This window comes from Anastrepha obliqua, chromosome 3, assembly GCF_027943255.1.
Source record: "Anastrepha obliqua isolate idAnaObli1 chromosome 3, idAnaObli1_1.0, whole genome shotgun sequence".
Classification (NCBI taxonomy): Eukaryota; Metazoa; Arthropoda; class Insecta; order Diptera; family Tephritidae; genus Anastrepha; species Anastrepha obliqua.
This window is the reverse complement of record NC_072894.1, coordinates 71,084,555-71,099,281: the sequence shown is the minus strand read 5'-3', so window position 1 is coordinate 71,099,281 and position 14,727 is coordinate 71,084,555. Positions and strand designations below refer to the sequence as shown.

Below are 14,727 nucleotides of genomic sequence, written 5' to 3'. Positions count from 1 at the left end.
AAAATGCCTTTCTATAAAAAAAAAATTCACTTCAACTTGATATAAAAATCTCGAAAAATTTTGTTTTATCTTTTTTGTTAGTTCAAATAGAAGAGAATTTAATACTGAAGGGAACAAGCTATGATTCATTTCAAAAGGTTTATTAGTTTTTTTGAAGTGAAAACTTCTTTAGAATCGTTGGGAGTGATTTGAGAAAAAGTGAAACGAAAAAAGCGACACTCTTGGCTACGAATATTACATATAAACGTAGCGACGAACTAAATTACTTTTAGGCCAGCGCCGACAGCATGGCGCGATAGCCGAGCGGCTAGCAATGTGAGCTTCCGATCCAAAATTCTTGGTTCGAATCACAAGAAAAAAAATTTTTTTATACAGTTATTTTATTTTATTTTATGATATGTTTATGAGGAGCTTTTTTTCATGGCAGAAATACACTCGGTGTTTTGCCATTGCCTGCTGAGGGGTGAGCGCTATTAGAAAAATAGTTTTCCTTAATTTTGGTGTTTTCACCGAGATTCGAACTGACGTTCTCTCTGTGAATTCTGAATAGTAGTCACGCACCAACCCATTCGGCTACGGCGTTTGTTTAATTTTACTGATGCAAAAATGAGGAAAAATATATGAATAAAGTTTACTTACTGTTTACACATTTTCCAAAGGTGACGGAGAACCAAAAAAAAAAGTCGATTTTCAAACAAATACGAGTGCATATGTGTAATTGTGTTAGAGTTTCGGTCACGCCCCTGCAAAACCTGCGTGCATATGTGTTTGTAATATTCAAAAAAATGTAATTGTGTTAGAGTTTCGGTCACGCAGGTTTTGCTGGGGACGCTCATAATAGCAACCGCGTGTGTATTTTTATATTCGTAAATATTTTCATTTTTAAATATTTACCGCAATTATGCCGAAAAATAATGCAGAAAAGTGTCGTGAATATCGACAGATCAATAAATAGCATCACGGAATTCATTCACGAAAATTTAATAAAGTATACACCAGAAGTATCGCGGATACTTAGAAAAGATTACAATAAAGTTCCAATGATTTTAAGTGGCGATTTTAACGTAAATTTTGCATTGGACACAGCGGTTCCTTTAATTGACGTTCTCAATACAACATTCAATTTAAAAATGTGTAACAATCGCACTGAATCGACAACACGATCAAAAACAACAATTGACGCGGTATTTCAAAGATATGTTGACAACATCGAAACCAAAGCATTTGTATCATATTTTAGCTATCATAAGCCACTCGTATCATTTGTTGAAATTGAAAACATTGAGGATGAATAATAATAAAATGAAGAAAATAAAATATGAACTTTATAGCAATATTAATATATAATGAACCTATAATTATCCCGCTCCTAATGCTGCTTTCGTCTTATTCTCTCTCAGTTTGTTTTACGGAAGGTTTCACTTCTATCGCGTCTAACCGTTAGACTGGTATTTTTTTTTTTTTTCATTCATGTACGCCAATTCAAAGAAATCACAAAAATGAAAAGTCGAGAAAAGAAGATAAAGTTTGTACTATAGCTTTCCGGTCACAGCGTAACTACCTAACGCTCGCCTACCTTTGGCTTTGTATCTACGGAAATATAGAGAATTACATAGGCTCTGTAACTTTGTGCGAATATTCTGAAATATATTAGGAATCGCTTAAAACGAAAAAAAAAATTGATTTTTTTGACCTTATAAACCCTTTAAAATCGACACCAAGATGAATAAAGTTCTTTACAAAGGCGAGCTTTAGATCGAAAATGTCATAGTTAGTTGGAAAAATTTTAGATGTTTTAGCAAATATCATCTTTCTTAATGAGCTTTTAATATTATACTCAGCAAGCAGTTCCTGCTCGGGTTCTACCATTGGATCCACCCCTAGGCCCATTAGTAGGCATTTACATAACTTGACTGACGAAATCGAGGACTATACTTGACAATCACTGGACTTCCCAGTATATAACAGAATCGAACCACCACTAATTGCACACAAAGAGATTCAATTACCTCGTGAGGCCCGCGTCAAAACTGGATGTGTTCTGGGCCTACCGTTAAATGAGATAACGATAACGACCGATGACTTCATCGCACTTAATGGACTAACATCAAATGGACTAATAGAACCAATAACAAGTTGCATATACGAGTTTTATAATTATATCCGACGGTGTGTTGGCCGCAACCATCTAACTCAAAGTTTTCAACGTGGGAAAAAATTAAAAAAAAAAAAAATTAACAAAACTCTGAACTTTATCGGAAAAATTCTGAGTTTGCTGTTCTGAAATCCATTCAATTTAACGATTGCTCGATTTATTTTAATAGCAGAAAATCACCATGAGCGAAAAATATTCTATTGAAAATAAACTTGAATTTTTAGCCACCATAAACTTGCACAATATACAATATATAAATATATATATGCATATTTAATTTGTGGTGCGCGCCTTGATACTTTTGCACAAATGGAGGAACTTATAATTGTATGCCGCCGCTTTTTCCTTTTGTTTATGAAGATCTCTTAAAAGGCAGAGATACACTCGGAGGTTTGTCATTGCCTGCCGAGGGCGATCGCAATTGAAAACAAAACTTTTTCTATCATTTCGAGTTTCATGCACGAGGCTTCGAACGCAGACACACCCAGAATACATAAAAATGTTTATATGTTCATGAAAATTAGTTAAATTTTTTGAAATTTTGTACAAAATTTAAAACTTTGAGTTACATAACTTTTGTTGTAGTATAAATAAAAAAAAAAATTATTAACTATAAATAAATTTTCAAAACTTTATATGTCGCGCTGCTTGTACTGTGAACGCCACTCTAATCCCAGACAAGGTGAATAAAATTTAATTTAATTAAACATTTTAATTATTGAAAAGTTTATTGAAGCAGTACAGAAAGCGCATCAAATTAAATATATTTAAATATTCTTTAATCAAAACTTAACAGCATTGCCACCACTTTTTTTCATTATAATTCAACTGCGTTGCGTATTTTTTGTAAATGTTAAGTTATAAAATAATATTTTACGTCTTTATTTTATTTATATTTCCATTCATCTGCGAATACCAAGCAACAGTCGTTCCTATGGTAGTCGGTTCTACTTTACCGGAACGACCCGGATTTATATTCGGTCAAGGATAGTCACTCCAGCAGCATTCCCCGTAATTGAACTAAATGAACAAAATTGTATATATATGTATATATAATTGGCGCGTACACCCTTTTTGGGTGTTTGGTCGAGCTCCTCCTCCTATTTGTGGTATGCGTCTTGATGTTGTTTCACAAATGGAGGGACCTACAGTTTCAAGCCGACTCCGAACGGCAGATATTTTTTTATGAGGAGCTTTTTCATGGCAGAAATACACTCGGAGGTTTTGCCATTGCCTGCCGAGGGGCGACCGCTATTAGAAAAAACTTTTTCTTAATTTTTGATCTTACACCGAGATTCGAACCGACGTTCTCTCTCTGAATTCCGAATGGTAATCACGCACCAACCAATTCGGCCACGCGACCACGGCGGACGCCAAAATTATATTTCCACTTAATTAATAAACTCCCAAATATAGGGTGGGCCATGTAAAATTTGCTTTTTGAATCGGCTATAAAAAAAAAAACTAATCAATATTTTTTCAAACTTTTTTTTTATTTTGAAGATCGAACATTTTCATTTATGAATAAAAAATAATATCGTTCAAATGACTACCACGACTGGCTTTACAGTAGGCTATTCGATCAACCCAATTTTTAAGCACATTTTCGATTGTTTGGGCTCAAATTTCATGTATGGCAACGTCGATTTCGTGTTTTAAAGCATCAATCATCTCTGGATGGTTCGCATAGCATTTGTCCTCAACGGCTCCCCACAAAAAATAGTCCATCGGGCTTAAATCACAGCTCCGAGGCGGCCAATTGATATCGGAATTTCGGCTGATTATTCGGTTTTCAAAAACGGTAGCCAAAAGTTCGAGTGTAACTTTGGCAGTGTGACAAGTTGCACCGTCCTGTTGAAACCAAATGTCGTCCATGTCATCCTCTTCAATTTTTGGAAACAACTCGTTGAGCATGTCACGGTAACGCTCGAAATTTACTGTAACCGCGGCTCCTCGCTCATTTTCGAAAAAAAATGGCCCGATGATGCCGCCAGACCAAAAACTGCACCAAACAGTGACTCGTTGTGGATGCATTTGCTTCTCTACAGTAACGTGTGGATTTTCTGAGCCCCAAATCCGACAATTTTGCTTATTGACGTAGCCACCGATGTGAAAATCAGGAAAGAAGAAGAATACTCACCACTTTGGAAATAGGTTTTCAATATTTCCCAATTTTGTTCAGGCGTATAGCGTCCCATTTCGTAAATGTCAAACCTTTAAGTAAATTATGAACACATTTGACATGTCATTTGTGTTACCATTCTCAAAAAAATAGGTGGTTCAAAAAGCAAACGCTATATGGCCCACCCAGTACATATTAATCAAAATGGTGCCACTGTACACTTGCAAGCAAGGTTCAGTTAATTAATACACTAAAAAACAAACTGTGTATGTATATACGAGAATGGCACTGGACAGGTACTCGCAGATGCCGACGTCACATGGAACGGCGCAAAAACAACGGCCCGGAACCGTGTACTATGGAAAAATCGAGGCCCTATGCTTCCGAGCGGAGAGAACAAGTATTTATATAAAAGTATATAATATTTCCACATAATTGGTAAACCGCTGCAAAAACAATAACACTCTTGTGAATACCCCAATTATTTTATTTACACATTTATCAGAAAACTAAATTGCAATAAACACGGCAAAGCTAAAAAAAAAAACGAAAAAATTATTTTTATCAGATTACTTATATTTGGTTCTCAAATTCGATTTGTTTGTAAAAAATCGCTAAACTATATAAAATAGCTTAAAATATGAATACATACAATAATTGCGTTGTTTTTTTATTATGATCAAGATCACATATCAATTATTTGTTTTCACTTTTCCAATATACAAATTTTGGTCGGTATCAGTAGCTTATGGTAAAAACAACAATGTATGCCTTTAAAACTGTTCCCACAGGGAAACCGTTGGTAACAATTAAAAATTTGTGTACGTTCAATTATGTATATATGTTACAAAGGCTAAAAAATTAATACACATTACATGCGAGGGCGTAGCACCAGAATTTGACCAAATTCACCATAAATCCGTGTGTGTTCGTAAGCATTTGTGTGTTTGTATATTGTGTCATGGGTTTAAGTAAGGCATGACAGCCAGAGTCCAAAAAATTTTTATTTTGAAATTAATAGATGGTTTAGTATCAAATTGTGTATTGTAATGTATGCGTTTTAGTTTATGTCAGGGTTTGTAAAAAGGAACTTGAATAAGTTCAGTCCAATTTTAATTACTTTCGTTATCGGGTTGTACGGCGTAGATACGCTTCTCATTATTATGTTTTGATTTCGATTTCGCGTTTGCTGTCGCTGCATGTTGTTCCGATTGTATATTATTCAACTCTTGCGCTGAACGTTGCGACGTGCGACGCTGTTTCCGTGTGCCACTACACTCACTTATAGAATTATTAGCGCTACTAGTTTGTTGTTTTTTCTTCGACAATTCAATACTGTTAAATTGACGTTGCTTAAGATCCGGAGAAACGAAGAAGCCACAAACTTTCTCATCCCAGATAACTAGTTTTATTTCCAGGGTGGAGAATAATTGCAATTTTACGGGTGGATTCTTTGAATTCCGCTCAGAAATTAGTACATATGCGGGGGCATTTGATGTATCAACTAACACCTTTTGCATTTTATAATTAATACTGATTGAGTGTCCAGTTTCAATAGTGATCACATTTAAAAGATGCTGAAAGACCTCCGTAACCGCAGCTCGCAACACAATTGATTGTTTTTCTTTGATGTAACGTTTAAAGAAGAGATTAATGGATTCATCTCCAGCATTTTTAGCATTATATTTTTGGTCATTACAAATTTTGGCAAGCATGTGCAGTTCATCAGGGGTACGCTTGGGAGGCGGGCAGTAATTTAAAGCACCAGCAAGCACTCTAAACGATAAGAAATTAAAAATTTATTTAATCGCATTTTAACTATGTGTATATGGTATGCGGCGTATGTATGAATTTGTATATGGAATTGAATGAGTATGCAAATCTGTTCTACTCTCATATACTATACCTATGAACAAGAATATCCGGGTAGCGACGAATTGGACTAGTAAAGTGCGTATATATGGGTATTGAAAGAGCGTAGTGCCACAAGTCAGCTCCCTCTGATTTGCCTTCACTACAGAAATACCTAAAAAAATAGTAAAATAGGATGTTTATTAATGTGTGGTTAAATATTCGAGCACACATGCAACATACTTAGCGCGTGCCATTGGCTTTGTGAGCAAGACGCTCAAACAAGCATCCATTGCCTGGGGATCTTTTGCCTCTCGACAAATTTTTTGCATGCTGGAATAAACCGTTTTCGAATTAGAACAATCCAACTCCATACCCAAGCCGGCCAATTTTTCGCGTAAATTTTTCATCGATTTCGAAAGCGGTGCCGCATGGTTGCGGAGGATAGCTATATTTGGAAATCGATCGTATATGAAACGTGCAACTGATTGATTTGCCAGTAACATAAATTCTTCAATCAACAAATTAGCATCTTGACGAACGTCTATTTCATAGCTCAACGGCTCTCCAGTTTTTGGATCTAAATTAAAACGTAGCTTTGGATTGTTAATGGATAACGCGCCACCATCGAAACGCTTCTGACGTAATTGTTTGGCTATTGTATTTAAAATTTTAATGCGCCAGCAGATGTCGGGCACACTAAAGCCATTGCAAATCGTTGGGAAATCGTCGGCCTCGAAGTCTTCATCCGGATTGTCAATTACTTTTTGTGCGTGTTCATAAGCAAGCTGAACGCATGAATTAATAACTGTACGTGTAAAACGCGGTTGACCCAGGATTTCGCCTCCAATATTCATGTGCCAAAAAACTGAGAATGCGAATTTATCCTCGCCCGGCAGTAAAGAGCACTTAAAACATAATTTTTGAGGCAGCATGTGAATAACTTCATTCACCAAATATATAGAGGTAGCCCGTTCTTTAACAATATTATCTAGCTCACTATCCTCGTGCAAGTACCGAGTTACATCGGATATATGAACACCGACTTCGTATAAATCGTCGCCCAAACGCTCCATTGAGACGGCATCGTCAAGATCGCGCGCAGTCAGTGGATCAATAGTGAAAACACATTTTCCACGTAAATCCTCCCTCCCGTGCAAATCCGTTGCGCTTATGGCTGGATCGGGTTGTGCATATACATCATTGAAGCGTTGCTCAAAAGGTTTTATATTCTTTAATCCATTATGAAGAAGTATTGCCTTCATTTCCGCCTCCATATTTCCAACTTTTCCTACTGGATGTATTAATTCGCCAATGCAATGGCCATTAATATCAGTTCCAGTAATTCGCACTAAATATAGTAACCCGCAAATATCAGCCTTATTGTCGGATGTTAAATGTGAAGCACATGCCTCTACTGGAATGTATACCATTGGTACGCGCATGTCGTACGGTTTTAATTTGTAATATTTAGTTTCGTCATTTAGCTTCATAGAATTTTTGAAGGAAATAGTGCCCACCACTTCATGCAACTGCGTCTGTTTAACGATAGAGATGACGAAGGATTTTGGGCAATTATCTGGCACTATAACAGCGGAGGCGTCTAATTCATTAGGGTCAACATCGACATCAGAATCGGGTGATTCAGTATCATCAAATGGATCTTCATCGTCAGCTGAAAAATAAAAACCAAAATTAGAATGATAACGGAAAAAGAGTAGGAAATTATTCAGTGTGTCATAGAGATAATAACACATCGAAATATGTGGAATTCTAATTTATTACCCAGACAAAAAGAATTTTCCTTTCCTCCCTTAATTGCAGATTCTACAGCTTCTCTATTTTTTTCAGCCTTGAGGGCAGTTCCATTTTTTACGTTAGTAGGTGGTGAGGCAGTTCCTATATTCATAACAAAAGCTCGCACTGTATCACCATCGAAGGCATACCGGCGTGCTACAGGCAATAAGATAATGCCATCACGTTCAGTGCCTTCCCGATCTCCACACATAGTAATGAATGACTGACGGTTGTTCTTGCGGTTAATTCTTATTTCTTCTTCAACAATGCGCCCTATTCCAGCTTGCACTAATTTCTGTGCATGGGCCTCCAAATCCTCGAATGTACCTTTGAATTCTAATTCATTGGCTTTTTCTTTCTGATCTACACCCAAGTAGTCGCTCACAATGTTATTTATGTATTTACTCAACGATTCCATTTCACTCGCCTGGCTTTTAGCTGGTTTGATTGCCTTATTTTTGCGCTTCCGTTGGCTGCGCTTTCGATAGGCTCCTTGAACGCTATTGGCGCTATCCTTTGTGTCTTTTTGCGATGTTGTTGTGCTAGAACTAGAAACCTCTGATTCTCGCCTTTGTTTTGAAGTGTGAGGTGTTTGAATACTAGCACCAACTGTTGTACAATCTTTTTTTAGTCCTGTTGTAAAAATATCAAGTTGCCGTAGCTTGGGATTACTTTGCGCTAATTCTTGCACTCGGTCCTTTAGCTGCGGGTTCTTTAGAGTTAATTGATGAAGCAATTCTTGTAAGCCCTCCAATTGTTCCTGAAGCTCTCGCCGTGTGGTGCGCCGAGATTCAACTGTTGAATTTCCCGGTTTTAGATTAATATCAGTAGCGGAGTGTGTCGCTGTATTTGTACTTTCCGAGTGATCAACATTACAAGAAGTGTTGACACGCAGAGTAGTCATTGCTTTCGCTGCCAACCTATCATTGGCATGGCAAGTTTGGGGCGACTGAGAAACAGCAGTAATCTGCCGCTGCAGTTCATGTCGATGTAACCCTAATTTGAAGAGCAATTTTTTTGTTTTTTCTTGAAGCGTGACAATTTCTTGAGTGAAACTTTCTTGTTCATCATTTTTTTTACCTAAACTCGCAGCGCTCTGTTTTTCTGAATCGATGCTGATGTTATTTGTTTCTACTTGCGGCACCGTCGGCGAACCTTCATTAATGCATTCTGGTATTTCTATGGTTGAACTCGCAGAGTCGATCTGCGTACGAGGCAAATCAGATACGGCTTGGTTTTCATTTCCATTGTTCTCTATGCTAACGTTATCGTCACCTTGATGCTTTACTTTCCCTTTTTCAGCAACATTTTTTATTTGTTCGTCTTGGTTTCCCATATCTTCGCCACAATCCTGTTCCATTTCACTACGCTTAGGTGTACTTGCAATTTTTCGTTAAAATTTACAGATTATTTATGTTTTCAAACTACTAAAAGAAATGTATAGGCTTAAAAGCATTTAATAAATGTCTTTTATGCTCTTGCCAAATGGACGGGTCTCTTTTTGCTTTTTGACGTTTTACAGAAAATGGTGAAATGAGAAGAAAACAACTAACTATTAAAAAGTAACGCCGTCGTAAAACCAAATACCCAAGGCGAATTGCATATCTTAAGTGGCGCCATTCAACAACAGTTACTTTATTTTTAGCGGTTTTAACAAGTCTGATGTCAGCTTCCTTCACAATACAAAACAAACAAAAGGCTAGATATTATTGTTTGTGAAAATTCACTGAATGGCTTGGTAATATTGTGATTTGTGAGATTTAAACTAATCAAACTAAACAAAAACGAAGTGCCGTGTGTTAAATTGTGAACGTGCAAATTAATATAAAGCCTCCAATGCAGTTTGTTTGCATTTTTATGCGGAAGACGTGTTGGCTAGAAAGTAAGTGTGTGTGTACGTATAATTTGTTGTGTTCGGTTGTTTCCATTGCTTTCACCTACCTTTCTTCTTCACAAACAAGTTATTTCCCTTCCGTTTGTTTGTTTATAGATCAACTTTTACGACACGGGAATTCAAAAGGCGCAATCATTTTCACACCGAATTTTCACTAACATGTAATTTCTCCCCCTTTTGTGTGTTTGTCTTGTATTGGTAATGGACCTGACATCAGACTTGTCAAAGCCGCGAAAAATAAATAAATTTTTTTTAATGGCGCTACCTTAGATACTCAATTCGCCTTGGTTTTTAGTCTATAGAAACAACAACATTAAGAAGAACGAGAACCTAAGGGTGTTGTCAAAGCACGAGCATCGCATGTAACAAGTTGAAGCAACACATGTTTCCCGGTATGAACGCGGTCTTTCTAATACTCATTAAGTGCTTCCAAACAAATGTCATTTTTGGCAGCTCTTTTTCAGCGCTACCAACAAGTTTTCTCGCCTACAAGCATGTATTACAGTATTTTATACAAGTTAGTTTTCAAGTAATTTAGTGTTAAAGTTCTCTAATTTAGCGCAAAGTTGGTGCTGCCATACACCTGAAATAAAAACGAAGTTCGTATGCAGAGATGTTCAGTAGAAGGTTCATTGTAAAACTGCAGTATTTTTGCTCTAATTTTAAGTTGAGAAATAATTTTGAAAATAAAAACATACAACTCATTCAAACTTAAAAACAATGATATTAAGCGTATCTCAAAAAATAATAAAGTAATTAAAATTAAATTAATTAACACAGTATTTTTGCGTAGAATTCCTTTTCGCGTGGGCGTGAATTTTAGTGTAGTGTTAAAAAATATATAGTGTAATAGGCAAATTATAGTGAAGTTCCAAAGGGCATTTTGAGACCTTTTTTATTCAATATCTCGAAAACTAAGAGAAATATCAAAAAATTTTACTTCTTCATTTCGTTTTCTTTTGTTGAGTTCTATAAGAATCCGTCGTCAGATTGCGGCGCCACGGAAACAGCAGAATCCCCACATAAACGCCGCGTAACACAATTGAAAACATTTTGTTTTTAATATTTCTTATCAACGGGGAAATAAATACAACTCAATATGGATATGATGTGCTGAAAAATTCTGGCAACACTACCTAACTTGCTTCTTCTTGCGCAGTCGTTATTGATGGCAGCAATGGTGGCAATGCTTACTTTTTCCATTACAGTGTAACAATTTTCGTGTTCTTATTCCAATTAATTTAATTAATTGCATTTCGTAAAAAGATCTAGTGTTAACATTCACGAAATATGTCGGGTACGATACTCGAGAATCTTAGTGGACGGAAATTGTCTATATTAGTTACTCTCTTACTATTAAGTCAAGTAGTATGCTTCCTTTTGGGTGGTTTTATGGCGCCGCTACCAGCCGGGCACCAGGTAATATTAGGTATGGTATGTAAGGACACACCAAGACGTCAAAATGACACAACCTTCTGGCTGCACTTACGTGGGGAAGGAAAATGTGCAGCGGTCTCACAGGAAGATATCGAGCGGCACGTCACCAAAATGGCCAATGAGATAGTGTATATATTTCAAATGCCTTTGCCGCGTGGAGAAGAATTAGATTATTCGCGGTGGCAGCAAAATTTAATTGGCGTGCTGCAAGTGGATATTGCGTATGACTCGGATGTGTCACTGGTTGAACCGCCAAAAGATCTACAATTAATTGTTGATGCTCGTTTAGCTTACAGGTCAGTAGGAAAATATAAATATGAGCATTTTTAAAATATGTGTATTTTTTTCCAGAAATAAAGGTGACAAGAAAAATGATTGGAAACTTTACGCACATTCCTTAGAGAAACGTTATCTTGATTGCAGCCTGAAGACAGCGAGTCAGGAGGAATCGCTGTTTTCTTGTGACATGGTGCCACTATTTGAATTGGGTGATTTGCATCATGATTTCTATTTGCTTAATTTACGTTTTCCAATTGATACTGATATGAAAATGAATATCAATTTGGGCCATATGCACGACTTAACGCTAACGGTCATACATCAGAATGGTGGCTTCACAAAAGTGTGGCTTTCACTCAAAACTGTACTTTTCCCCTTTGTGGTCGCTATAATGATTTGGTTTTGGCGTCGCGTGCACATCCTCCAACGTTCGCCGGCTCTACTAGAATATATGCTTATCTATCTTGGAGGCGCATTAACATTTTTAAATTTCCCTCTGGAGTATCTTTCTTTATACATAGAAATGCCATATATGTTACTATTGAGTGACATCCGCCAAGGAGTTTTTTACGCAATGTTGCTCTCATTCTGGCTGGTGTTTGCTGGGGAACATATGTTAATTCAGGAATCACCATATAAATCAACAATACGTTCGCGCTACTGGAAGCATTTGTCCGCGGTAGTAGTTGGCTGTTTGTCACTTTTTATTTTTGATATCTGTGAGCGTGGTGTACAGATGCGAAATCCCTTCTTTTCCATTTGGACCACTCCATTGGGCGCTAGAGTGGCAATGAGTTTCATAATTTTGGCTGCAATTTCTGCAGCTATTTATTTCCTTTTTCTGTGCTACATGGTTTGGAAAGTTTTCAGGAATATTGGCGCAAAACGTACTTCACTACCATCTATGTCTAATGCGCGTCGATTACATTATGAGGGTAAGTTTTTTTTTAAATACATATTCAATATTTGACGCCAATTCGGAATTGAGATATTATATTAGAATATACCAGCAGACTATTGGCAAATATTATATTTAAATCGACTTAGCGGTTCCTATTAAATAATTTATGGTCATATCTTAAAAATCTATTCAAGGGCAGTTGATTAAACGTATAATTATTAGATATAACAACCATTATTATATCCATTTTAATTTGTTTTTATGTTATGATAGAAAAAACCTTCTAATTGTATCGTTACATCTTTAGGTCTTATATATCGATTCAAATTTCTGATGCTAGCAACCCTACTTTGTGCCGGTTTGACAGTGGCTGGCTTCATTATGGGGCAAGTAGCAGAAGGCCAATGGAAATGGGACGAGGATATGGAAATACAATTAACATCGGCTTTCCTGACCGGTGTTTATGGAATGTGGAATATTTACATTTTTGCACTACTTATCCTCTATGCTCCAAGCCACAAGCAATGGCCATCAAATAACTCTGATGAAACTACACAGTCGAATGAAAACATTGTTGCTGCGGCCGCGAGTGAAGAAATTGAATTTAGCCATTTACCCTCTGATTCAAATCCTAGTGAAATTTCATCGCTTACTTCGTTCACTAGGAAGGTAGCATTCGATTAAAAGGAAGCATATATTTTAATCAAAAGCTGTTATTAGCAGCGTTTAAAATAGACTGAAACCTGGCTAAGAAATGGGAATTCAAATTGGTATATCTTTGTATATACAAAACATATGTACTTAAATATTGTGAACATAAAGCGAATATTAATAATATATTTACCCATCAAGCTCCATTTTATATAAAATAAGCCACAACTTAAAGATGCATTGACAATTTAATGTCTTAAATTATTTTATACATGTATTTATCTTGCCGTACAGAAATTATAATCTCAAAGCAAGCGTCGATATTATTTTACATAATTTTTACTCCGTTCTTAATGTTAGTATTAGACGCACAAATGTTCATTATAATAAGAACTAAATATTAACAGTATTATGTTTGAAGATCTTTGAATATACATATTTATTAGGTAAAAAGGAACATTATTTGCCCCTTCACTTAACTTAATAATTAGTGGTTTTATTATTAGTGTAGTGTATACATGTAATTTCAACTTTTATAAAATGTACGTACACATATTTTAAATTAAAATAAATTCTAGCATTATAGAAAATCGCCAACTTTGAATTTTGAATTCAATGTAAAGAATTATTGGTAATTTTACTATAAATATCCCATACTTTATGTTACACAAGTACCAAAGTGCGAGGACTTTTTAAGAATAATAATTATAAAATGAATGACGAAATCGATTTAATTTAGGCGTGTCAGACGGTATTTTAGATGACAAGAAACGTTTTCTTTCATTCACAAACCCATTTTTTTTATCGAAAAGTGCCGAACAAGATGCATTCAGAAAGTGACTGATAGTAAAAATGACATATGGTAAGAAATCGGTCAGCAGTGTGTGTCAATGAATGTTCCTGTTTAATTTGGAACGTATCTAATCGGTTCCATTGAAAGCTTTTTACTTTGTGAAGCTAGTGCAAAAAATGTCACTGTGACTATCCTTGGCCGGATGCAAATCTTGGTCCTCTCGATCAAGTAAAACCGACTTTCACATTCGAACCAAAACAATATTTTAGTCGAGTCAAATGGTCGGAAGCTGCGTACCGCGCCTGTCACCTGCAACATTGAGTTATTTACGCGCATATTAGAGACAGGTGCGGATCCGAATGCGACTAAGGAGTACAACCGTAGTACACTACTCGACGCAGCAATTGAAAAAAAACGCACCATTTTGCTGTCGAAAGAAAATGCAAAAGTAGTAATGTGGCATGTGTGGAACGTGGGTTTTAACGAAATTATATTATATGATATGTACATTAAACTTTCTAAAGGAAATTGTTTCGTTTCGTGTTTCTAAAAACTCACATAATATTTTAAATGCCTTTCCAATGATCCGTGGTTTTGTAAACGGTCAAGTAGTTCATGAGATATTAATTGATTTCAAATTCGACATTATTTTCTTTGACATTCGATTTATCCATTTTATTTTTAATCAGCGTATGCGGCTTTTAGTACCGTTGTAATTCACATAAAAAATTCTATTGAATCTCATTTTGGATTTTTTACCGAAGCGGTTATAGCTTTCGGCCACAGAAATATTGGTTGGAGAAAAAGAAATGTCGTATTTGTGATCGAAATTTGACGTTTTATTTAA

General features: G+C 36.0%; 2 protein-coding genes across 2 annotated transcripts; one reads left to right on the top strand and one right to left on the bottom strand.

Moving 5' to 3' along the window:
- Positions 1 to 5,047: 5,047 nt before the first annotated feature.
- On the bottom strand, positions 5,048 to 9,598 carry LOC129240111 (DIS3-like exonuclease 2). The gene is made up of 4 exons (XM_054875629.1): positions 7,914 to 9,598; positions 6,372 to 7,803; positions 6,184 to 6,303; positions 5,048 to 6,053 (listed from the first exon to the last, which is right to left on the bottom strand). The coding sequence occupies exons 1-4, from the start codon at positions 9,283 to 9,285 to the stop codon at positions 5,390 to 5,392; spliced, it is 3,588 nt and encodes a 1,195-aa protein (XP_054731604.1). The 5' UTR covers positions 9,286 to 9,598; the 3' UTR covers positions 5,048 to 5,389.
- Positions 9,599 to 10,991: 1,393 nt separating this feature from the next.
- On the top strand, positions 10,992 to 13,763 carry LOC129240110 (protein wntless). Its single transcript, XM_054875628.1, has 3 exons — positions 10,992 to 11,552; positions 11,608 to 12,470; positions 12,744 to 13,763. The coding sequence occupies exons 1-3, from the start codon at positions 11,110 to 11,112 to the stop codon at positions 13,118 to 13,120; spliced, it is 1,683 nt and encodes a 560-aa protein (XP_054731603.1). The 5' UTR covers positions 10,992 to 11,109; the 3' UTR covers positions 13,121 to 13,763.
- The last annotated feature ends 964 nt before the right edge of the window (positions 13,764 to 14,727 follow it).